General features: G+C 44.4%; 1 protein-coding gene across 1 annotated transcript in view; it reads left to right on the forward strand.

Annotated features, from left to right (window-relative positions):
* The first annotated feature begins 3,457 nt into the window (after nt 1–3,457).
* PGR (progesterone receptor) overlaps nt 3,458–24,959 on the forward strand; it is a 77,566-nt gene continuing 56,064 nt past the window's right edge. The window contains exons 1-2 of the mRNA XM_066586570.1: nt 3,458–5,028; nt 15,394–15,542. Of these exons, the coding sequence (XP_066442667.1) occupies nt 4,028–5,028; nt 15,394–15,542 (1,150 nt within the window). The 5' untranslated portion in view covers nt 3,458–4,027. The remainder of the gene's footprint in view (nt 5,029–15,393; nt 15,543–24,959) is intronic.

Consider the following 24,959-nt stretch of genomic DNA (forward strand, 5'->3'; position numbering starts at 1 on the left):
CCAGGACTTGGGGTCCAGCAACAAGCCGCTCGGAATAGCATGCCCCAGTTAAGTCCAATGGCCAATGCCTCAGCTGACCCACCATCCCCATAGCCAGTATTAACAAAGGACCCCCTTAGGTTGGAACCCTAACCTCCCACGATAGCCAAATGCCACATGAATGTGCCAATAATACCAGTATGATCGTGTGGGCAGTGGCTGCTGCGGGTTTTCGAGGTTTCGGCCACATGTGGCTACTGCATCGCTGAGTAATACCCTGAAGCTAAAATACAAAACTTATAGAAAGTGACTAACATCTTTCACAGTTAAAGGAACTCTGTCAGCTTCCATGAACCCCATAAACTAAAGTTATGGGCTCATAGGAACTGGATGGAGCATTGAGTCCAAGGGTATCACTCTCATATTTCTTGTCATTCTCCAGTTGCCCTCCCAAAAACACACCACTCCTTGTATGCAGCGGATTACTTATTTGTGGACTAGCCCTGTTCACACTTAAATAGTCTACGGTATATAAAGAGTGTCAGATTTGTGGGCAGACAGGATAATGACAGGACTAGTCTTTTTCTTTATGACCCCTTCCTTCCCCTTTTTTACATGGCTGGACATTAAATTGGGTTTCCCAGGGAAATATTATTGATGTCCTATCTTTCGCTTGATACCCCAGACGATCAGCATCCGCTGACAATGCCACGATACAGTGGAAACTAGTGGCCAACGCTAGTAATTAAATTTCAAGAGAGCTATGTCGGCAATTCCAAGCGCCGCCACTTCACATGGGTCTGCTTGACCCTGTGTTTTGCGGTGCTTACAGAGAGCGCTTGGGCAGCGGATCGGCTGGGGCACTTGACCCCAGATGATCAACTACTGATATATCCTGAGGCTAGGTCATCAATATTACATGCATAGAAAACCCCTTTCATATAAATGGCTGGCATTTGGCAAACCCAGCCTCGTTTGTCCCATGAAGCATACATTTTAATTTTAAATCTATGCCAATCTATGCCGTGGATTTTCTCTGTGGATTTCACTCCTTCAAATGAGGGGCTGAAATCTGCTGCAAAGTCCGTGACAACATCTGCCTGTAACACATGGTTTTTAGAGATGAGCGAACGTACTAGTTTAGGGCAATTTCGCAATCGAACACCGCTTTTTTCGAGTAACTGACTACTCAGGCTAAAAGATTCGGGGGGCGCCGGTGGGCAGCGTGGTGGAGCGGGGGGGAGCAGTGGGGAACAGGGGGGAGCTCTCTCTCTCCCCCCCCCACTCCCCTCTGCAAACCCCCGCTCACCCCCGGTGCCCCCCGAATCTTTTCATCCAAGTAGTCAGTTACTCGAAAAAAGCGGTGCTCGATTGCGAAATCGCCCTCAACAAGTACGTTCGCTCATCTCTAGTGGCTTTCAATTTGGTTGTGCACCGAAATCTAGAACTGATTTTGCACTCTGAAAACTTCACAGTGTGTGAACATCGCCTCAAGCATAAAAGTTTTCAAACGGACAATCACAGTTAATTGCCCCAAGTCGTCCTCCTTCCCCCAATACCAAATGTTCCGATGTATAGTATATCCCTCTACCTCCATTTCTTTCCCCGTGCTTTAAATGATTGTACGAATAAAGGCAGATCATTCTTAGTTTCTTTTTAAACCATAAATTGCGCTCACCCCTCAATGGCGTCCCAGAGAGCTGCCTAGCCCTGCACAGGATCGCATTTAAAAACGGCTTGTTTCAGGATCAGTAAATGTTTCTGTAGAGTTGCAGGTCTGATATGTGAGAAAAAGCAGCAATCGTAGCAACGAACATAAAAAGCCACATTCAAAAATTAAATGACAACAGAGAACACTAGCTTGCTTTCAGGTAAAAAAAAGTGTGTAGGTGTACGGTAGGGCAGATGTAGTGAAATAGGGTGTAGGAAGGAGAGGGTATATGGTAGCTGTAGAGAAGATAGGATGTAGGGTAGGGTAGGTATCAGGAAGGGAGGGTGTAGGCAAGAGGATGTAGGGTGGGTGTTGGGAAGAGAGGGTGTATGGTAGGTGTAAGGACGGGAGGAGTGTAGAGTAAGGTAGGTGTAGGAGAGAGAAGGTGTAGAGGTGGGTAGATGTAAGGAAGGAAGGATGTAGGCAAGAGACATTATGGGGTAGGTGTGGCGAAGAAAGAGCATAGGGTAGGTATAGGCAAGGACAGGTGTAGGGAGGAGAGGATATAGGGTAGGTGTGGGGAAGGAAACGTGTAGATGTAGGAAAGGAAGGATGTAGAGTAGGGTATATGTAAGTAAGGGAGGGTATACAGTAGGGTAGGTGTAAGGAAGAGAGGTTGTAGGGAAGAGAGTTAGGTGTAGGTAAAGAAAAATGTAGGATAGGATAGGTATAAGAAAGGGAAGGTGTATGAAAGAGAGCATGATGGGGAGGGTGGGTTTAAGGATGGGTAGGTATAGGGAAGGAAGGGTTAATGTTTGGGAAGTTGCGGTCTACTGTGCAGGGTAGTTTAAGAAAGAGAGGATATACAGAAGAGAGGGTGTATGGTAGGGTGGGTGTAGGGAAGATAATGTGTAGGGTTGTTGAAGGGAAGAGAAGGTGTAGGGTAAGGTAGGTGTAGAGAAGAGAGGGTGTAGGGTACATGTAGGGAAAGAAGGGTGTAGAGTAGGGTAGATGTAAGGAAGGGAGGGTGAAGCATAGATATAGGGAAGGAAGCGTGTAGGTTAGGTGTACGAAAAGGAGGAGATATGTATAAGAGGATGTTAGGTAGGGTGAATTTAAGAAAGGGTAGGTGTAGAGATGGGAGGGTATAGGGTGGGTGTAAGAAAGGGAGGAGGTATGTCAGGGAGGATGTTGGGTAGGGTGGATTTAAGGAAGGGTAGGTGTAGGGGAGTCTGTTTTTTTTATAGGTAGAGGAGTTGTCTAGTAGGGAAGTTGCAGTGTAAAGTTCATGGTAGTTTAAGAAAGAGAGGGTGTAAAGTAGGGTGGGTTTAAGGAAGGGTATATGTAAGGAAGAGAAAGTGAAGCGTAGGTGTAGGCAAGAGAGGGTATAGGGTAGGAATAAGAACAGCAGGAGGTATGGAAGAGAGGATGTTAGGTAGTCTGGATTTAAGGAAGGGTAGGTGTAAGTAATGGAGGCTGTTTATTGTAGGAAAAGAAGGTATAGGGTAGAGAAGTTGCAACGTAGAGTACACGGTAGTTTAAGAAAGAGAGGGTGTATGGAAGAGAAGATGTAAAGTAGGTTGGGTTTAAGGAAGAGTAGATGTAGGTAAGGGAGGGCGTTTATTTATTTATAGGATGACAAGGTATAGGATAGGTGTAGGGAATTTAAACATACCTACTCAAAAGCCTCTGTGCCACCTTCAGCCAAGACAGAGAACCGTAATATCAGGATGGAACTAAATGAAGTTATGAAGGGGTACCTGCCAACTATTGCACAAAACACACAGAAAATGCAAAAAAAACACAAAATGAGAAAAGCACAAAAATAAATAATCAATCACCATGCAAAACATATGAGCCAAGCAGTTACAAAGTAGCAGAGTGTGACACACAGCAGAGAGACGTCCAGAGAGTGACCTCGCCTCCAATCCGGAGCAAACCCTGGCATTCAGTAGTAAGCTCAGTGCCAGTCCCCTGCCCTGTGCGGAGAGATCAGTGTCCTTCAATCCCAAGAAAGCAAGGCAGATTTGGAGAAGTGCAAGCTTCTACAAAGTAAGAAAAGATCAGTGCCAGCTTTCAGTGCCAATCCCCTGCAGTCAGAGAGAGTCTACAACACAAGGGGTGCAGAGCATTTGCAGTTTTTGCAGATCCCATTTGCAGAGCAAGCACAGAAAGGAAAGAAGAGCAGATTTACCCAGCAGACACGGGAGGAGAAAGTACAACGCAAGCAACAGGCAGTGCAGCCTCATTAAACTTTAATCTAGAGAGCTCCAGCATCAAGGAAAGCAAGCTGTGAACACAGTGCTAGAGAAAGGGCCACTGAAGAACAAGCTCTCTGCCAGTAGGAACTACCTGAGAAGTTTTAGTGTTCTCAGACTTCATGATAGGCTTGTTGGCATGGAGGATACACATAAGCAATGTCCTGAAAATGCACAGAATCTAGGAATGGACTCCAGCAGATATCTGAGTAGAGGGTCCAGGAGCCAAGTGGACTTTTTGCAGGAAGTCACAGACCCTGAGGAACTGTCATTGGATGGTCTTCTGTATGAGAAACCAGAAGACTCCTATGAAAAGAGAGGAGGACCAGCATCTTCTGATAACAATGACTTGGATAATGTCCTTGAGTGCATCCTGGACACTTCATCATCTGGCCATCAACACTTATGGTCTGACTGTGCCATTGCTGAGATCCAAGGGCTAGGAGATGCGGAGACTTCTGGTGACTCAAAATGTGGCATTGTAGACATCCGAGTTTGGACTGAAGCCACATCATCTGGAAAGAAGATAAATCAAAACAGAGTCAACCTGGAGGACTTTACTGAGAACCAGTCGCCTGTGAAAAGTGCTGCCTCAGTTGAGTCCAATCCACCCTTTGCACCTGAAGTCAACCTCATTACCATGCCAAACATGGATATGAATGTGTTATACCTATCTGCTCAGGAAAGGGAGATGGTAAAAGCAGATGGCCATGACCAGAGGTCTTCTCCCCCCCTTCCATCCCAGCAGCTGCCAACTTACACATCGCACAGCTCCAGTTTACACCCTGAAGATGGACAGGTCAAGCAGGAAGAAACTGAGGTCTTTCTATTTCACACTACTAAAGAAAGACCTTTGCACCAGGATTATAAATTGCCCTCTTCAGATCCTTCCACCCCTGAGACCGACGAATCCTTGGATTTTATGCTCTGCAAAACTGAGTCTGCAACCATCTACCAACCCTTTAGATCCAACATGGGTAAACCAGCTGAAAACCAGATCCATGTTGTACCTTCATTGTCTAACCCACCTCAAAACATCTATCAACCTTTGAGTGTCAATGGGCAACAACTGCACCAGGCGGGAGGAGTGAGAGAGACCTATCTCCCCCAGGTTCCTCTACCATATGTCCAGTACATCAGGTAATTTTCCAGTCCTATAATAAATAGTATAATAACTTGTCTATTGGATATTTTTATGTTGTTTTTATTATTTTTTATGACCTTATGATAATTATGAAATCTCCATTAAGAGGAAGCCACATGTTTTATTTCTGAGATCCACTAATGTCTATAGAAATTAAAAGGGTATTCCAGTCGTCAACATTTATCACCTTTCCATAAAATAGGTAATAAATGTTAGCTGGTTGAGGGTTTCACCACTGGAACCCTATGGGCCACTGTTACCAGGGACCTCAACCACCCATCCCTCCTACTAATTCTATGGCATGCCAGTAGACATGTTTGTCTACTGCTCGGTACAACTGGTCTTGCTTTTGACATTCTTGTAAGGATAGAGGAACCTGCAAGCTACTGTAGTATTCAATGGGCATCCCAGCAGTTAGATTTCCATTAACAGGGACGTAACTATAGAGGATGCAGGGGATGCGGTTGCACCCGGGCCCAGGAGTCTTAGGAGGCCCATAAGGCCTCTCCTCTTCATATTGGGAGCCCAGTACTATGAATAAAGCACTATAGTTGGGGGCCCTGTTACAGATTTCACATTGGGGGCCCTGTTACAGATTTCGCATTGGGGCCCAGAGGCTTCAAGTTATGCCTCTGTCCAGTAATGTAAGATTTTACAATTATCCTTTAAATACATGACAACTAGAATATCCCTTAAAGGAAACCTATTGATTCCAACAGGCGCTGCGTAACTTGCGCCAGTTGATCACAGGAACCCACCCTTACCTCTACCTCCTATTCAGCTTAAAGGGGTTGCCATATGATACAAAATAACCCTCTATCCAATGAATAAGAATAACTGACTGATTGGTGAGGGTCCTGAAATGGGTCTCCCAAAGGCCCCTGCATTAATGCAGCAGTCAGACCTGCACTGATCAGCTAGACAACCCCTATGCTGTGTTTCGAGGGATAATCCCTTTAATGCTGTGTTACAAATAGTATGAAAATGTGTTACTTGAAGGGCCTGTTCACACGTCCTAATGGTCTTCGTCAACGGGTGCTATCAGGATTTCCATTTAAAATCCCCCAAAACAGCATCCCTGTTGGATGGGACCTGAAAGGAAACTATCTCTGACTTTAATGAAAACTGTTGAAATGGAGAACAATAAGTCTCTGCTTTGGCAGGGTTCTATTTGTTTCTGGCATTTTGTGCCAATGGTATGGTGAACCCAGTTATGTTTTCCGGCACAAAGTACCGGCACTAATCGCAACATGCCAGAACAGAGACCTATTGATCCCCATTTCAGCAGTTTTCATTAAAGGCATACATAGTAGAGATGAGCGAGTATACTCGCTAAGGCACTTTACTCGAGCGAGTAGTGCCTTAGCCGTGTATCTCCCCGCTCGTCTCTAAAGATTCGGGGGCCGGCGCCGGTGACAGGTGAGTTGCGGCGGGGGGCAGGGGGGAGTGGGGGGTTGAGAGGGAGAGAGAGATCTCCCCTCCGTTCCACCCCGCGCTCCCCCGCCGCTCCCCGCCCCCTGCTGATCCCCGAATCTTAAGAGACGAGCGGGGAGATACTCGGCTAAGGCACTACTCACTCGAGTAATGTGCCTTAGCGAGTATACTCGCTCATCTCTAATACATAGTTTCCAGGGGTGCTGGATTTGGGATTTTAAATGGAAATCCCAACGGTACCCCTTGCCTGAGACCATATACAGATATGAATAGGCCCTAACCAACAACTTCATTAAATTTTAGTACAGAAAATCTTGACAGTTTTCTTGGAGATCATTAAACCAAACTGAAGCTAAATATAAAATACCTTTTTTTATCAGGGTAAATTGACAAATTGGTATAAAGTCTTAGAAGATACATTTTAGGGAATGTTCACATCGCCCCTCGGAGCTTCTGACTCGGATCCAGCATAAATCCTAAGCAAAATAGAACAACATGCTGCACTATTTCATGTGGGAAAATGCTGTGGAACTAGACACAAACCTGACTGGCGCTATTCTAGTCCCCATCTGGCACTGTTTAAGCCCAGCATGTCCCAGATCTCTACTTCTGTCTTTCCCTTGTTCGGCTTCCAAGACATTACATTTTTTTACTTGGAAAAATCTTTATACTTCTTTTTCCATGACTGTATTTATAAAAGGTTTTTTTAGATGAAAGCCACATGTTGGAGAACTCCCTCAAAGTGGTTTAATTACCATAAGGATTGATGGCACGTTAATTGATGACACAGCTGATCAGTGGCGAGCCATCACGAGAGCCCCTACCGATGGCCAGAACAAGTGGGCTGAAGTGACTAGTTGACATAATGGCCTCTTTTTGGTTCCAGGTGTCGGAGCTTCTTCAGTCTGTCGTCTTGGTGTCTTTTTGTTGTTCCAATGACTCTAAAATTAAAAACTTCAGTGACTTTGCCTCAATGAAAAATGTTTGACCGTTTTCTCTATGCAGCTGCTATGAAGAGATATGTATCTCCATGGTTACAAACCAACCATGTATGTAGCCTCACCCCTCAGACCCCTTCCATCTGTCTGCTCTTCTATTATTTGAAGGTTAACGATAAGAGGGGGAGTAGTGGGTACAATTAACGGCCTTCCTGGTAATGAATTCCAAAGGCCGATGACCATATTTGTTATTTACAAGATCGGTAAAGAATAATGCTCAGCTGGGCAGCAACCACATACGATCATACATTTAACTCACTCGGTAGCTCCAGTCTGGCCTCCACTGCTGTAATTAGAGACTATGGCCCCTGACCTCTTCCCCACCCGCCCCCCTCCCAGTGTCTGCATTCCTGCATGTCGTATACGCACTGCAAACACTGGGTGCAGAGGTCATGGGTCACAGGCTTTGATTACAGTAGCACCAGCAGGACCAGTGTAAATATAAATATATTATGGTAAGGGGTTGCTGCCTGGCCAGAAGTTCAGGGCGGAGAGGGCGCAAAGAAGGGGCACTATTACCACTGGGCTAACTAATGGGACACTTTATACTGGGGCCACTAACGGCAGTGAAAATTAATATAGTGGCCACTAACAGGAGACTATAAATATTGAGGCCACTAATGGAGGACACTATTAATACTGGGGCCACTAACAGGAGACACTATTACTACTGGTACCACTAACGGGGTGAATATTACTACTGGGGCAACTAATATGGTTACTATTACTACTGGGGCTACTAAGGGGGAACACTATTAATAGTAGGGCCACTATTAATACTGGGGCCACTAATGGGGTCACTATTACGACTAGGGCCATTAGAGTTTTAATGGGATTGGTTGCTATGGGTAACACAAGTTAAAGATTCCATTTACTGTTCTCGTCCTGTATTTAAGTACCAAGGCAGAGTAGCTTGCTTCCCGCCTGCACCGGGCAGCGGGACGGATACCTGACTAGACACCGCGCTGTCATGATAACATTGGGATGTGAATATAATACAGGGATATTATTATAATTCGCGGCGAGAAACAGGCTCATCATTTTACTCCTTTCAGCAGAACTTTTTGTAATCCTGCAGCCCTGTGTGATATCACCTCATGTGATTATTGCTAGGCGATGGAACAAAAGACGGATGCATGACCAGAATCTGCTGAGAGGAAATACAGGACTGTGTGTAGAGAAGGAATCGGACCAACAAAAGCTAGTATATCTATATACAAGGGGCACATTCACTTAGATTGGGGTTATATGTGGCAAATATATTAGAAGTACAAGTCTCTTAATATATCTGTTGCATCTGGCGTCAGACGGAAACCTACACCAGCCACGAGCTAGCCTAGCTGTCTGCTATAATGTACAGCGCACCCAGTGTCTGGTGTATATGATAGCAAAGGCAACAGGCTGTTCGTGGCCAAACCCTCCCCCCACCCATCCTTCCAAAACGACACTAGGCCTCGCCTAATTTTGGGGTGGGGCCTATAACAAGGAATCACAATTTTTTTATAATTTCTCAGTATCTATCTACATATATAATTTAATATAGCAATAGATGATAGATGGATAGATAGATAGATAGATAATATAGGATAGATAGATAGATAGATAGATAGATAGATAGATAGATAGATAGATAGATAGATAGATAGATAGATAGATGTGAGATAGATAAATACCGTGTTTCACCGAAAATAAGACAGTGTCTTATATTAATTTTTGTTCAAAAAGGTTAAACTTTTTTACATGTATAGCTGCCTGGACACTATTTAAATTGACTTTTTAAATTAACTGTTAGCAGGGCTTAATTTTGGAGTAGGGCTTATATTTCAAGCATCCTCAAAAAGCCTGAAAAATCATTTTGTATCCTCAAAAATTCTGGAAAATCATGCTATGTCTTATTTTCAGAGTATGTCTTATTTTCAGGGAAATGGGGTAGATAGATATGAGATAGGTAGATGTAAGATAGATAGATATGACGTAGATAGATAGATAAATACATAGATATGAGATAGATAGATAGATAGATAGATAGATAGATAGATAGATAGATATGAGATAAATAGATATGAGATAGATAGATAGATAGATAGATAGATAGATAGATATGAGATGGATAGATAGATAGATAGATATGAGATAGATAGATATGAGATAGATAGATAAATAGATAGATATGATATAGTGAATCAGTTTTGTACTATTATTTGCAGAATCAGCAGAGCTGAATATGCCATTGAACTGCTTTGACATTGTACTGAGCACTGCTGTATTGCCAGCTTAATCCCACTACATATATGTAGGAGGGCAGTGTTTTGGGGTTGTGGGGATCCATAAGTACATGTTTTGTTATCTAAATGTCTATTGTCACTTTAAAGGGGCTGTACCAGAATATCAAGTTTTCCCATATCCACAGCATGGGAAATAACTTTCCGATCGGTAAGGGTTTTACCGCTGAAAACCTCGCCGTTATGGAGAACGGGAATCCCACATCCTGTTCTCCTGTTACTGCTGGGGTAACTGCTTCCCCTGCAGTGACTTAACTCTGAATGGAGCACTGGCAACACATGCGCGGTCAGCACTCCATTCATTTCAATAGTAGTGACAGAAATACCCGTGTTGGTTGCAGTTTGGGTAGTTGGCAATCCAATAAAGGTGAATCGAGCGCTGGTTTGTTTGTGTGGCCAGCGCTCCATTTAGTCTCCTCCTCACTACAGGGGGGTTCAGTAATCTGGTAGGGAGGAGGATAAGTAACATGGGTTCCCTAATCCTGAGATCGTCAGTGATACCACCACGATCCGCAATTTATCCCCTATACCCTTGGTGGCAAACCTATGGCACGTGTGCGAGGGGGTGGGGAAGGGCACGACAGCTGCTCACTATGATAGTGATTACTGTCCAGGGTTCTGTGGCTCCTCGGCCGGTAATCACACTCTGACGTCAACGTGCACCCGGGATCCTCCTCCCCTGACCTCTCCTCCTTAGTTCTGCAGAAGAGGAGAAGCGAGGAAGCCTTCCGGGGCACACACTGTAGGGTTCATATTGTTACTGGGGCTGCTGTGGGGCTGATATTACTACTCAGGGCCCTGGGGGAATTAATATTAGTAATGCAGCTACTGAGGAGGTTAATATTACTACATGGGTTACTGTGGGGTTAAATATATTATTGGGGCTACTGTGGGGTTAATATTATTACTGGGGCTACTTTGGAGCTAATATTACTGCTGGGGCTACTGAGAGGGTTAATATTACTACTAGGACTACTGAGGAGGCTACTATTACTACTGTGGATAGTGTGGGGTTAATATTAATACTGGGGCAACTGTAGGGTTAATATTACTATGGGGGCTACTGAGGGGGTTAATATTTCTACTGGAGCTACTGAGGGGATTAATATTACTACTGGGGGTACTGGGGGGATTAATATTACTACTGTGGCTACTGTGGGATTAACATTACTGCTGGGGCTACTGAGGGGGTAATTATACTACTAGGGCTACTGTGAATATAATAGTAATATTGGGGCCACTGTGAGGTTAATATTACTACTGGGGCTACTGCGGGGTTAATATTACTGCTGGGGCTATTGAGGGGGGTAATATTACTACTGGGGCTACTGTGGGGTTTTTATTGCTACTAGGGCTACTGAGGGGGTTAATATTACTACTGGGGCTAATGTGGGTTAATATTGCTACTGGGGCTGTTGTGAGGTTAATATTACTACTTGGGCTACTGTGTGGTTAATTATATTACGGGGGCTACTATGGGGTTAATATTATTGGGGCTACTGTGGGCTTAATATTATTACTGGGGCTACCGTGGAGCTAATATTACTGCTGGGGCTACTAAGAGGGTTAATATTACTACTATGGCTACTGAGGGGGCTGCTATTACTACTGGGGATACTGTGGGGTAATATTAATACTGGGGCAACTGTAGGGTTAATATTACTACTGGGGCTAATGTGGGTTAATATTACTACTGGGGCTACTTAGGGGATTAATATTACTACTGGGGGTACTGAGGAGGTTAATATTACTACTGTGGCTACTGTGGGGTTCATATTACTGCTGGGGCTACTAAGGGGAGGGTGATTTTACTACTGGGGCTACTGAGGGTGCTAATATTACTACTAGGGCTACTGTGGGTTTAATAGTAATAATGGGGCCACTGTGAGATTAATATTACTACTGGGGCTACTGCGGGGTTAATATTACTGCTGGGGCTACTGAGGGGGGTAATACTACTGGGGCTACTGTAGGGTTTATATTGCTACTGGGGCTACTGTGGGGTTAATATTACTACTCAGGCTACTGAGGGGGTTAATATTACTACTGGGGCTACAAAGGGGTTTAATATTACTACTGTGGCTACTGTGGGGTTAATATTACTGCTCAAGCTACTGAGGGGGGTTAATATTACTACTGGGGCTACGAAGTGGGTTAATATTACTGCTGAGGCTACTGTGGGGTCAATAGTATTTCTGGGGCCACTGTGCGGTCAATATTACTACCGGGGCTACTGTGTGGGTATTATTACTGGGGCTATGGTGGGGTTATTATTATTACTGGGGCAACTCAAGCTGACTTAGGGTATGTTTACACGTGGTGGAAATGCTGCGGAATGTCCGCAGCAGAAATTTACATGGCAAATTTTGCAGTATTTCCACACCTAAAAACAGGTCACCGATGCAGATTTTGACTAGAAATCAACGGCATATTCGCGGCTGATTTCATTCTATGTGGCGCTCCCTTTGCCCCCTTCGTAGGCTCCCTGCTGTCAGCGATTTCCCCCCCCCCCCCTAGCTTCTGGTTACCAGCGGTCTGGTTAGGTGCGGCGCCGCTGGTCAGGTGGCCCACTACAGGCCACTGGGAACCGCAAGCCAGGTAGCGCTGACAGCTGGATGCCTACGGAGGAGGTGAGGGGAAGAAGCACATAGTATGAAATCAGGTGTAGGTTCTCCAGTGCTCCACCTAGGACGAAAATACAGTGCGTTCCTCCCTGTCTATTTTGAAGCGGCCCTGTTCTTTTTATAATGACGTAGGTAAAAATCATATGTCGTGATAAGCCCCGCCCCCTGATGTTTTGGCACTTTGTTATAAATAAGTGGGTTTTGGGTTGTAGTTTAGGCACTTGGTCTCTAAAAGGTTCACCATCACTGCCCTATCCTATGGATAGGGAATAACTACAGGTGAACGTTGACTGTGTGCTCCTGGGTGTCTTCCTTGTACTGAGTCTCAGCTCCTCTTTTGGACAACCAGTTCACGGCTCTTGGGAATTTCCTTCCACATCTACTTCTTACCGGGCAGCTGCACATGTGGCAGTAGAGAAGGACTTTCAGCTTGTATGTATTTGAGGAAGCCTGTGAAGGTAACAGTGGGACTCTGTTCTAACTGCGGTTACTGCAACTGCCGCCTACAGTCGCCTTTCCACTGACAGCCAGAGAGGCCTATGTGCCAGACTAGGATGACTTAGTCACTGCACTTGTGGCCGGTTACAACCTAATAAGCCCCAGTCAAGCTTCTAGCACGGAAGTGCTATATACTATTGCTACCTGTTGAGTGCTGGCTCAGCCAATCTGAGCCAGCGCTCGATGAACCAATCACAGTCAATGGTTGTGATTGGTCCATCGAGCGCTGGCTCTGATTGGCTGAGCCACAGCACTCAAGAACCAATCAGAGGCAGCACTTCCTGGAGGCGGGGTTTTTCAAACTCCTGACCAGGAAGCAATGCTGGAGGACTTCAAAAAAGTGACGGGGAGCTTTTGGAGAAGTGCGGCGGTGCTGGACAAGCGCCTCTTAGGAAATATATTTCTTTTTTTTTTTTAATGCAGCCAGGGATTATTTTAGGGCTTTTACAGTGGGATTTCCTACTGTCAAAGTTGCATTGCACCGCACGAAAACGCATTTTCGTGTGGTGCAATGCAACACATAGGAAGGCTCATTTATTACATCTGTGTATAATATACAGTAATGTACGAGACCAATATCCACTGTGATTCACATGCTTGGAGGTCCTTGTATGCTTCGTCATCATGCTTCAGGAAATTAAGAGCAGGTCACTCTGCCACTTGCTACAATGTAATTCCAAGTATTGTTCGTGACTTCTCGCCTATGATAACAATCACTGTGCAGAACACAGAGACCCAGGATAACGGCCCTCGGTGAAACGCTCTGCTTTACAGTTTGGTTACTGAATAATCGTCTTAATTCACTTTCTAGCACACATTGAACCTCATTTATCAAAGCTGTCTGGCAGCAAGACTGGCCTTGTTACAACCAATCAGAGGTCAGCTTTCATTTCTGAAACTGATGTGATAAAATGAAAGCTGTGCTATGATTGGTTGCTATGGATCACAGACAGTCCTTTTAGACTGCCTTGATAAATAAGGCCTATATATTTTCATATGAAGGGTTATTTCAGACGGATGCGCGCTTCAGCACAACATATTGGCGCTATGAAGAAGGTGGATTTGCGTGTGTATTGGCACATTTTAAAGTACTTTTTACACACACAGGGTATATTCACATAGGCGCTGGACACCGCTGCCAAGATTTGAAAGACTATTTAGTCTAACGAGGTCCAGATGTCTTCTTTTTTCCACATTTGCATGCATATTGAGTGCACTCCTGCCATAGACTTCTATGGAGACCTTTGGGGTGCAAAAATAGAGCATGCTGCATTCTTTTTTGCACGTTCAAAAGCAGGAAGTGAGAATGAAATCAGTTGGTTCTATTCTCTGCGTATTGCACGCGCAAATACGTTCGTCTGAAGGATCCCTAATAGTGTAAATTATGCATACAGTACTAGATGCCCTTTTACATGGAGTGCAGATGCCCAATAGGTCATCCTAGCAATAATTGAGAAAGCCCCCATGATGCCAGAAGAGTTCCTGCTGTGATTCAGACAGAGCCGGCCACCACTGTGTCAGCAAATAAGTGGCCGGCTGCTGTAGAGGCCCCCTGGTGGATAGAGTATCACCCCAACCTTCACCCCAGTTCAATCCTCCACTGCAACTAATGTGTCTGAATGCACAATTGACCATTCCTTAGCACGTATTGGCTATAACAGCAGACGACCAGTTCCAGCACCATTGCTGTCTAAGGGCTGCTTCAGACGACCATATATTGGCCGGGTTTTCATGCCTGGCCGATATACGGTGTTCCTCTCTGCAGGGGGAGGAAGCTGGAAGAGCCGGGAGCAGTGCACTGAGCTCCCGCCCCCTCTCCGCCCCTTGCCACTATTTGCAATGGAAGGGGACGGGATGGGGCAGGGCTAAATTCAGGGCTTAGCTCCGCCCCTTCCATTGCAAATAGTGCTGAGAGGCGGAGAGGGGGCGGAAGTTCAGAGCACTGTTCCTGGCTCTTCCAGCCTCCTCTTCCTGCAGAGAGGAACACCGTACATCGGCGGGGCGTGAAAACCCGGACGATATACGGTCGTCTGAATAAGCCCTAAGAGAAATAGAAAGGCGAGACTCCAGGGGGTAAAAGAGATCAAAAAATTCGTATCACTGAGCAGTGGAAAGACATCACATGGTCAGATTTCTGGTGCACCGTGCCGATAGGAGTTCAGAATTTGGCAGAAGAAGCATGAATTGATGAGCCCTTCCTGTCAGCTGGACCGAACACGTCAGGACCTCCATCAAATCTGCTGCTACTACAAGAAGCTTCCCTATTGCATGGGCCAATATTCCTGCAGAACGACTTCATTACCTATGGCAATCTATACCACAATGAATTGGTGCAGTTCTGAAGGTCAAAAGACATCCAACATGCCACTAGATAGGAGTCTGTAATAAAGTGGCTATTCAGTGTACATTAATATATGCAATACCTTCTAAACCCAGTAGACCTACTGTATTTTTCAATTCATGGTATCTGTGACCCATATTGTATCATATAATCATAGCTATTATGTGTATTTTTGTATTCAAAGGTCCGAAGATTCAGATCAGTCATCACAATATGGCTTTGACTCGTTACCACAGAAGATCTGCTTAATATGTGGAGATGAAGCATCAGGATGCCATTATGGGGTCCTCACCTGCGGAAGCTGTAAGGTCTTCTTTAAAAGAGCTATAGAAGGTAATATTTCTGTTACATCAATCTTAGTTTATGGAAGTCAACCAGGTTGTTTCCTGGTACCCCAGGGTTTTCTGGTTTAGAATGACATTTTTTAATTCTTTGGAAACCTTTTAGCATGAAAATCAGTCCACACAAGTATTATTAAGTCCCTGCAAAATACAATGTTGCACTTATCTGTTTTTGAGTTCACTTCTCGTGCATTTAGAAGACATCCTACTTGGTTTGCAGACTCTTCTGCATCTAAGTTTCTAACTTAGGTAATTCCCAGCACTAACCAGGTGATCCCTCTCATGAATGCACACAAGCTCAGCTCTTCCTCCCCTCTTCTTTTTCAGAGGCTGTGTAGCATAACCACACCCACTCAGTACTACACAGCTATCTCTCAATCCTCCCTCTGAGTAGCTGAAGGTCCCATTCCCTCTCATTGCTGATAAAAGCAGAAAATTCACCCAGAATGAATCACAGCCCTTTATTATAAGAGCTTTTTTCTATGTTGTCTGTCCTTATCTTTTCCACCATCCTCGAAACTGTGATACAGCCTTTTGTAGCAGTAGCTTTCTCTGCTTTCTGTACTTCTGATCTCCTCTACCATCCTCTGACAGTGTCATACTCTCCCCTAAGTTCTCTTTTTTTTTTTTTTGTTTACCCATTTAAAGAAGCTCAACATTTTGAATAGTCCCTATTTGCTAGAAGGGTCCCTCGACAAAAGATAAATCATTAACAGTGTTTTCTCCTGGGAGTGTTCAGTTTCCCTGCAGTGCCACCGCAGGGGAAGTTAAGTATTGCATAATGTCCATTCATATCAGTGGGTTGCCTGTATAATGCAGGATAGGACAGGTCCTCCAGAGCGAGGGACACTCTTTGTAGCCTCTTCCTACTTCAAAACATGAGGTTCCAGGTAACCCCCCTCTGTTAACTCAGAAATGCTTAATAGTGAAAATCAGTTTACACTTTTTTGTTTTAATAATATTTATTAGACATTTTTTTCATAACAAATAGAGATGAGCGAGCATACTCGCTAAGGGCAATTACTTGATCGAGCATTGCCCTTAGCGAGTACCTGCCCGCTCGGAAGAAAAGGTTCGGCTGCCGGCAGCAGGCAGGGAATGGCGGGGGAGAGCGGGGAGGAACGGAGGGGAGATCTCTCTCTCCCTCTCTCCCCCCCCCCCCCCCCCCGCTCCCCCCTGCTCATGGCCACAACTCACCTTTCACCCGCGCCGGCAGCCGAACCTTTTCTTCCGAGCGGGCAGGTACTCGCTAAGGACAATGCTCGATCAAGTAATTGTCCTTAGTGAGTATGCTCGCTCATCTCTAATAACAAAATAAGATACAAATGTTAATAATTTATAAACCAAGACGTGTGATGTAAGAGAAAGCACTCAGTAGCCATGCAGTACGTGTCTCAGGTTAAGTAGGTTATGAAATAAGGAAGAAAGAAAATAACAACTATTGATTCAAGCAATGAAATAACGGAAGTAGATAGGTAAGTATGTAACACCAGGTCAAACAAAAGAAAATGATTTATGCAGCTCCTACGGTTTAACGACTGACTGATAAACGCAAAGGAGTCTACGCAAGTAGAAGGATATACAGCCGATATCCAGATATGCACTGATTGCAAGACATCCAGGTTTACCATATATGTTGGTATGTTTAATATAAAGATGGGTTGCATGCAAGCATTTGCATGTCTGGTTGATTAAGGTGACACTTTCTCCTATATGGGGAATATTAATACTTTTCCAGTATCTAAGTATGACTAAGTTTCATATTGCCAGAACTTAAATCCAAAGTTCACAGCTATGGCAGGATCGCATGGGAACCAAAATTCATCAATGCCAATGATGGAGATTTCTGGACTGTGTAACCAACCAGAGAGGGCTAGTAATTATTAGGAAATTATAGTACTAGTGTTACTGGTGGCGCAATGCACCACACAGCTGTGCTACATGGTACATCCATTATGATCCCCACACATCACACACACAGTTCTACTACATGGTATATCCATGCTGATTTCCAGACATCACCAGCTCAGCAGACTCCTGGATACAGTGATCAGTCCCTGGTCATGTGATCCCTGACTCCACCCACACAGGTGATCACATGACAATGATGTCATCAGAGGTCCTGGTTGCTGCTGTCTGCTTATCCAGTGTACAGTACTTTCTACCAAACTGCACAATGGCTCCTCCCACAGCAGTGACATCACCGCAGGTCCTTCAGCCCACCGGATCTGTGGTGGCGGTAGGTCAGTGTCTTCTCTCAGGACCGCTGAGTTGTGCCTGAGATAAGAACGGCTTAGTTGTATTCTCATTTTGTTATTTTTGTCCTCCTTTTCCAAGAGCCCTAACGTTGTTGTTCTTCTGTCAGTCAGGCTCTGTGTTTTATATATGTTATAGGACCTGCAATGATGTCACCAGGGACGCAGCAATGACGTCACCAGGGACGGAGCATGAGAAGCGCCCATGCACAAACATACATACTCCCGATCAAGTGATCATTAGTAGTTTGATAATAATCGAAGCACAGAGTCCCAATATTGATGAAGAAGGGGGCAGTTCCATAATATATGCAATGAGGATCTGCTGCCGCAACAATTTCTCCAGCAGTTAGCTGAACAGTTGGGATATATTGGGGCCAGACAAACTGGTGTATAGTACCATCTTAGTGTGATTTTCATTAATGTTTCTGTATGTATGGGACATTTGAGATTAGGCTTGTTTCCATTCTTTGTCACTTAATTTCTGGCCTAGCTCCTTCTCCCATTGTCTTTAAGGGTACCTGTGTCACGCTCAAATGTGTGGCAATGTGTGTATTGGCTTTAATCCTGTAATTCCATTAAAGAAAATGTGAAATATCTTTAAATTGCCCTGAAATCATACCGGTTTATATACTTGTAGGAGGTGCTGTGTTTGCAGGTATTTGTATTGGTCGTATGGGGTCACATGGTATTCAGATTTTAGTTGCATGAATGAGACAAGAGATTCCTCTCACAATAAGTGTGCGAGTGTGAGGATACCTGATGATCTCCACTCTGAAATATTCATACGACCAACTTATACAATTAAGCGCTTTTTCAGCATCGAGGGCAAGGAACACCACAGGAAATTTTGTGGATTCGGTATAATACGGGATTTAGAACCCTTCTAGTATTGTCTGATGCTTGTCGACCCTTCACAAAACCAACTTGATCTTCTAATCAAATAAGGCAAGAGAGGCGCTTGTCTGGAGGGCAGGATTTTTGGATACCGTGTTTCCCTGAAAATAAGACACTGTCTTTTTTTTGCCCCAAAAAGGGCATCGTGTCTTATTTGGGGGGGGGGGGGGGCTTTTACTTACCTGGTCTGCTGTGTCCTGATGCCTCCCAATGGTGTCCGGCGGCATGGGGTTCTCCTCGTCTCACAGATGCCTTCTGCTATCTATGGGGCTTTGAATACCCCGCCTCCAGCAAAGCGAGCGCTGTGATTGGCTAATCGAGTGCTGGCAGCCAATCACAGCCATTCAGCGACGTCATTCACTGAATAGCTGTGATTGGCTCATCGGGCGCTGATGAGCCAATGAGACGGAGGAGGACGCTGGACACCACCGCTGCCGCCGACACCACCTCCGCCGCAGACACCGCCGCCGCCGCCGACACCATCGGGATGCCGCAGACCATGTGAGTATTATTTTTTTTGGGGGGGGGGCACCTGAGATAGGTCCTATTTTCAGGGGAGGCCTTATATTTCAAGCCTCCCCCCCCCAAAAAAAAGGTAGGTCTTACTATCGGGGTAGGACCTATTTTCGATGAAACACGGTAGATTTTGATTTGCGTGTTAATAGTGATATAGGCCCAAAGTTCTGGGGGGAAGCGGTTGTTTCTCTGGTTTAGGACGGGTAACTATTAAAGCTTTAGGAAAAGAACCTCCTGTAGCTGCCATTTGGAAGGTCTTACACAAGTGCAGAGGCAAAAGATTTTGGAAGGTTTTATAATAAGCATTCGTAAATCCATCTAGGTCAGATGATTTACCAGCTGGTAGAGAGTTGATATATTTTAGCACCTCTGCCACCTTTAATAGGTGAAATATGAACATCCTGTTGTGTTTTAGCAAGAGTAGGGAAGTTGATTTCTTGCAGAAACTCTTTAATTTGTTGCTTTGCACTTGGGAACGTAAAAGAGGCGTCTTAAAGATCGTATTAGGGCTCCCACCCACTAGCGTTTTACCGCGAAATCGCGATTTTGCGCAATCACGATTTTAGCTTTACAACTCCCATAGCCCAAAGACCCCTGCAGAAAAAAAAAACGCTGCGAATTTCGCAGTAAAAAAACGCTAGTGGGTGGGAGCCCTAAGGATGAATAATCATCCTGAGAATGATTTGCTATATCTCTGGGGTTTATGAGCTTTCCTTTGTTATTTTGACCAATTGGATATGGAATTCGTGATCTGAGATGTTGAGCATCAAGATGAGATGCCAAAAACTTCCCAGATTTCTTGTTTTGAGAAGAATATTGGGCCTTAATCCTTTTTAATTTTCTCTCAGTTTTGTAGTAAGTGACTTTGAAGTTTATGTTTGCATTGAAAGAGTTCCTCTGCCTGTTGGGGCTTTGCTTCTGCTTATTTTGTGATTTGAGGTCCTTTATTTTGTTTAGTAAGTCATTTAAGGTTTTAGTCCTTTCTTTTTTCACATGGCGTCCTACTCGGATAAAAGAACCTCTGATATATGTCTTAAGATTGTTCCATAAGCTATGAGGGTTCATGTCGGGGGACATATAATGAGTAGAACAATCCTTTAAATCTCTTTCCATATTGTTTCTATGTTCTGACTAAATTAATAGAGAATCGTTACTACGCCGAAAATATGTTGGTGGTTGGTTGTAGCGTTCTGCAAGGGTCAAGGAGATTGGGGCATGGTCAGAATAGGTGATTGCTTCAATTGCTGACTCTTGGGAAAGTAATAGTAGATTTCTATTGTAGTGGCTCAGTACATCATCCTGGTCCCCTCCATAAATGCCACACATGTTTGTCTTATGTGGATGCACTGTGCAAGCTTATGCTGTTATTTCCAGTGTGTGTGTTGCACAGCTGCGGCGCTTGAGAGGTTAACTCTAATAAAATCATTGCCTGCATGTAAATGTATCAGTCTGTCATGTCATGTGGTATGAGTGAAGGTATAAATAAGAGTGATTAAGAACGGGAAAAGAGTTCCGTCAAGTGTTCAGGAGTGTCTTCCATCTTGCCTACCACCTAACACAGAGCCACATGGAAGCACCTTCAGCTTCCTTGTGGTGAAGATGGAAGAGAAGGAGAGATATCCCGTAGCGACTGAGATTTGGATGTGAGTGGAGTAAGCCCCAAAACATAAGAGAGAGAGAGCCTTCGTAAGTAATTCTGTGTAGAGAGACCCAGTTCAGAGGTACTAATTCAAACCACAAGTTGTTCCTATATGGCCATCCAAAGCCACGATCACCGTGTAGAAGTTCGCTACTAAGTCACACCCATGCGTCTCCAGTGTGGGGTGCTAATCATTAAAGTAAATAATTACTGCCAGAGTGTCTGTGGAGTGACCCCTACCCCCTTTCCTCCTCCGGAGTGCTCCCAATCCAGGAGCGGTACCTGACAGATAACGCAGACTGTAGAACCGGTTTCATCCTGTATATCCTCCCTGACCTCTGATCTCCTTTCTACCTGTACTGTGAAGAATTGTACCTGAATTGTTGTAAATAATTGTTTTGCCAAAGTTATCTCAAGTAAAGTTTATACTGGGCCCTAACCGTTTCTGGGGACCCAAGGTCTTAAAGGGGTTGTCTCGTGAAATCAAGTGGGGTTCAGCACTTCTGTATGGCCATATTAATGCACTTTGTAATGTACATCGTGCATTAATTATGAGCCATACAGAAGTTATTCACTTACCTGCTCCGTTGCTAGCATCCCTGTTGCCATGAATCCGTCTAAATTCACTGTCTTCTGGCGTTTTTAGACACGCTTGCGCAGTCAGGTCTTCTCCCTGGTGAATGGGGCTGCTCGTGCCGGAGAGCTGGTCCTCGTAGCTCCGCCCCGTCACGTGTGCCGATTCCAGCCAATCAGGAGACTGGAATCGGCAATGGACCGCACAGAGCCCATGGTGCACCATGGGAGAAGACCCGAGGTGCATCGTGGGTGAAGATCCCGGCGGCCATCTTGGTAAAGGAAGAAAGAAGTCGCCGCAGCGCGGGGATTCGGGTAAGTAATAAACTTTTTTTTTTTTTAACCCATCCCTTGGTTTTGTCTCGCGCCGAAGGGGGGCCTATTGAATAAAAAAAAAAACCGTTTCGGCGTGAGACAACCCCTTTAAGGCCCATTTACACCAGCCGATGATCGCTAAAAAAAATTACTAATCGGCGATCGTTTTAGCGATAATCGGTGAGTGTAAATGCGTGCCTATCATCTGCTTTTCGGGCACTGCTGGCTGATCTTAAATTCAGTCCAACATAAAAATCGTTGCTCACTTTTATCAGTAGTTCTTCACAGGGAGTGCTGATAGCATTGTTTCCCTGTGGAGAACAAAGGATCTGAGCGCAGATCTGAGCTCTCCACGTTTGTCGAGTGTCCGGGCTAATCCCTCTTGGGTGTTACACTATCTAATATAAACATGTCGATTCTTGAATAGCTGTTGTGAACAGTTAAATGGAAGGAGTAATCGCTTTTGGATATATACATCGAAAAGTTCTTCTTTCCACCCAAAAATTGGGACTGATTTCGTCAGGTGTCTGAGACTGCATTGTAATCTCCACGAATAAATTATTTGTTTTGTTTGCATTTTGAAACATATGTAGGATTTTATGCATAAAAGCTCTTTGTTTTTTGTTAGGAGCTTAGATTGAAGCTAAGGTGCATTATTTATGGAACAGATTAGTATAACCTATCTGCCTTGTGGATCTATTGTCTCTTGAATTAGCTGAAATGCTGCAGTCTTTCATCATAACAAGAATAACTCTTGATTTAGTAATAAAGTGGGATTGGAAGATAATGGGACGTCTCGGATGTTTTATGCAAAAGGCTTTTTTCAATATGTTATGTGCAAACTATAACTGGGGACAGCTTTTTACCATTGTCCCACATAAATGCCCATTTTTTGGGGCTGTTGAGCCCGTTAATATTTAATGACACTACTTTAAGCGCCATGTTTAACAGTAAACAAAATAAGCATATTTACATAGAGTCTTTTGCTGTAGAAGCTGCGCACCGTTGTCATCGTGGGAGCAGTTTTCTTACAACATGTCAGCCAATGGTCATACCTGGTATTCGATAAAGAAAGGAGAAAGAAAGAGACCGAAGAACACAACAATCACAACAAACTTTTGCGAAAGAGAAGGGAAATGTAGCAGCTCTTCCGCAGCTCATTACCTTAAGTGGTGGTAAAAGTTATTCGGTGTTTCCATAGTGTCATTCCAGTATGGCAGATTTGGAAGTCAACGATGAACTTGCTTGTGAAGTTTCACGCTGTGCCATTCCTCAAGTAGGCAATGGTTAGGTTGTCTAGGATCTCTAGTAGGCAAGGGGATGTATATGTTCCATTTGTTAGATTCGTGTGGGCAAATAAGCACAGGGCCCACACAAACATCTCCAAAACAGACTGGGTATAATACAAACAAAGGAACCTAAAACGGAATTCAAACTGGACATGGTGACAGAAATACCAACTGGACAGAGAAATGCAGACTGGACTGACGGACAGATATAACATAGGGACAGACAAATGACCAAAACACTCACCTTGCATACTTGTACACATAAGAAGATGTTATAGCCATAAAAGTACGAAGAATTAGTTCGTACATTGGCCAATGAACTTAAGCTGCGAGGCCACGGCAAAGCTTCTCGTGTCTTGCAGTCCCTACACTAGCAAGACACATCTACTAGAAGACCCTAAGGGCCACCCTAGTGCAGAAATAGCAAACAAACTCAGCAGAACAAACTGACACAAAACTGACAGAAAATAAACGTACAAGCGGACACGAGCCAACAAACTCACAGCAAGCTACAACAGAGAAGGATACATGACTGCTCACTCTGGACACCAAACAGACACTGACAGGAGCTGGGTTTATATGTGAGCAAAGACCCGGGGGGAATTGGCTAGCAGGAGATCACCACATCCAGTCAGCACAATTATGCCACACCTGTGGGCTTGTGCTGCTAGAAACCATAGTACAACAGATCCCAGCCAGCACAACGTAACAGTAAATCCCCTTTAAAAAAGAGACCTCTGGACCCTTTGAGCATAAAAAAAAAATTATGCAACTCCTCCAAACCGTGGGATTTATCTATAAAGGCCCTGACACCAATGCAAAGATGGCAAAGTGGGAGAGAGTAACAAATAGTGCACCTAAAAACAGGACCACTGTGCCTTACACAACTGGCCTCAGCCACAGTAGCCTGCACGGAAAAATGCACTAGTCCAGAGAGGAAAACATGGCAACCCTCCTACCGACAGTTGTCTCTTTTACGCCAAAGTTGCAGCAGTTGAATCCGTGAATAAGGGCATTGCTTGATAAGGCAGAGGTAATAAGCCTGTTTTTATGGTCGCCTCCAACAGCTTTTCTTTGATATGGAAGAAATGAATGCGGACCAGGACACCTCTTGGTACGTGATCCGCTAGATGTTTAGGACAGAGGAGTCTGTCTGCCCTTTCAAGTATTTGATTCTTCATAAAGTACTCTGGTAATAATAATTTTATGAGATTCTGCAAGTAATGAATCAACTCAAAGGTAGAAACTATTTCTGGGCTTCCTCCAAGTCTGACCCTTTATTTAGGGTTTTTCCATTTCTGATTCCAAGTTGTAATGAGAGTCTATAAAGTTATCATGCGAAAATGCAAATTCAGCTATGTTTGCCTCCAGATGAGGACAGTTTTGCTGTGGTTTTAGCTCTTTTGAGTTGCTTTGGAGCCACAGCCAAGCCACGCCCCTAAAGAACCCTTTTAACGAAGAGTGACTAAACTTTCCACCTCTCTACTTCTCTTAGTCAACCAGGGTATGCACATCCTTATTCTCAGCGTTAGTGATTATCCTCCACTGATTCAACTTTTATGACTTATCTAATTCATATGTCTAAAAAGCTATATGTGAGGAGCAGCCAATTGCTGCTGGATGAGTGGGCCCTCACCCCTAAAATTCATAGATGGAATCCCATTCTAAAGTATTCTATGGGACCTTGTTTCTTCTATTTTCATCCCTGGCTTAACATAACAAAACAGCACTTGTGACAGCTAATGGCCACTAATGCCCATTAGCAGCTTATTAGCTTCATGTGCATGTAAATGAGCCTCCTTTAGCTGTATGCAGAGAACAGCAGGTGGTCTATTATCTGCATACAGCCCCTTTGTTAATCGTTCCGTGTAAATGGGGCTTTACTTCCTTTTGACCTTGAGTAGGCTCAGTAAAATGACAGCTTA

The sequence above is a fragment of the Eleutherodactylus coqui genome, chromosome 1 (genome assembly GCF_035609145.1).
Source record: "Eleutherodactylus coqui strain aEleCoq1 chromosome 1, aEleCoq1.hap1, whole genome shotgun sequence".
NCBI classification, from domain to species: domain Eukaryota; kingdom Metazoa; phylum Chordata; class Amphibia; order Anura; family Eleutherodactylidae; genus Eleutherodactylus; species Eleutherodactylus coqui.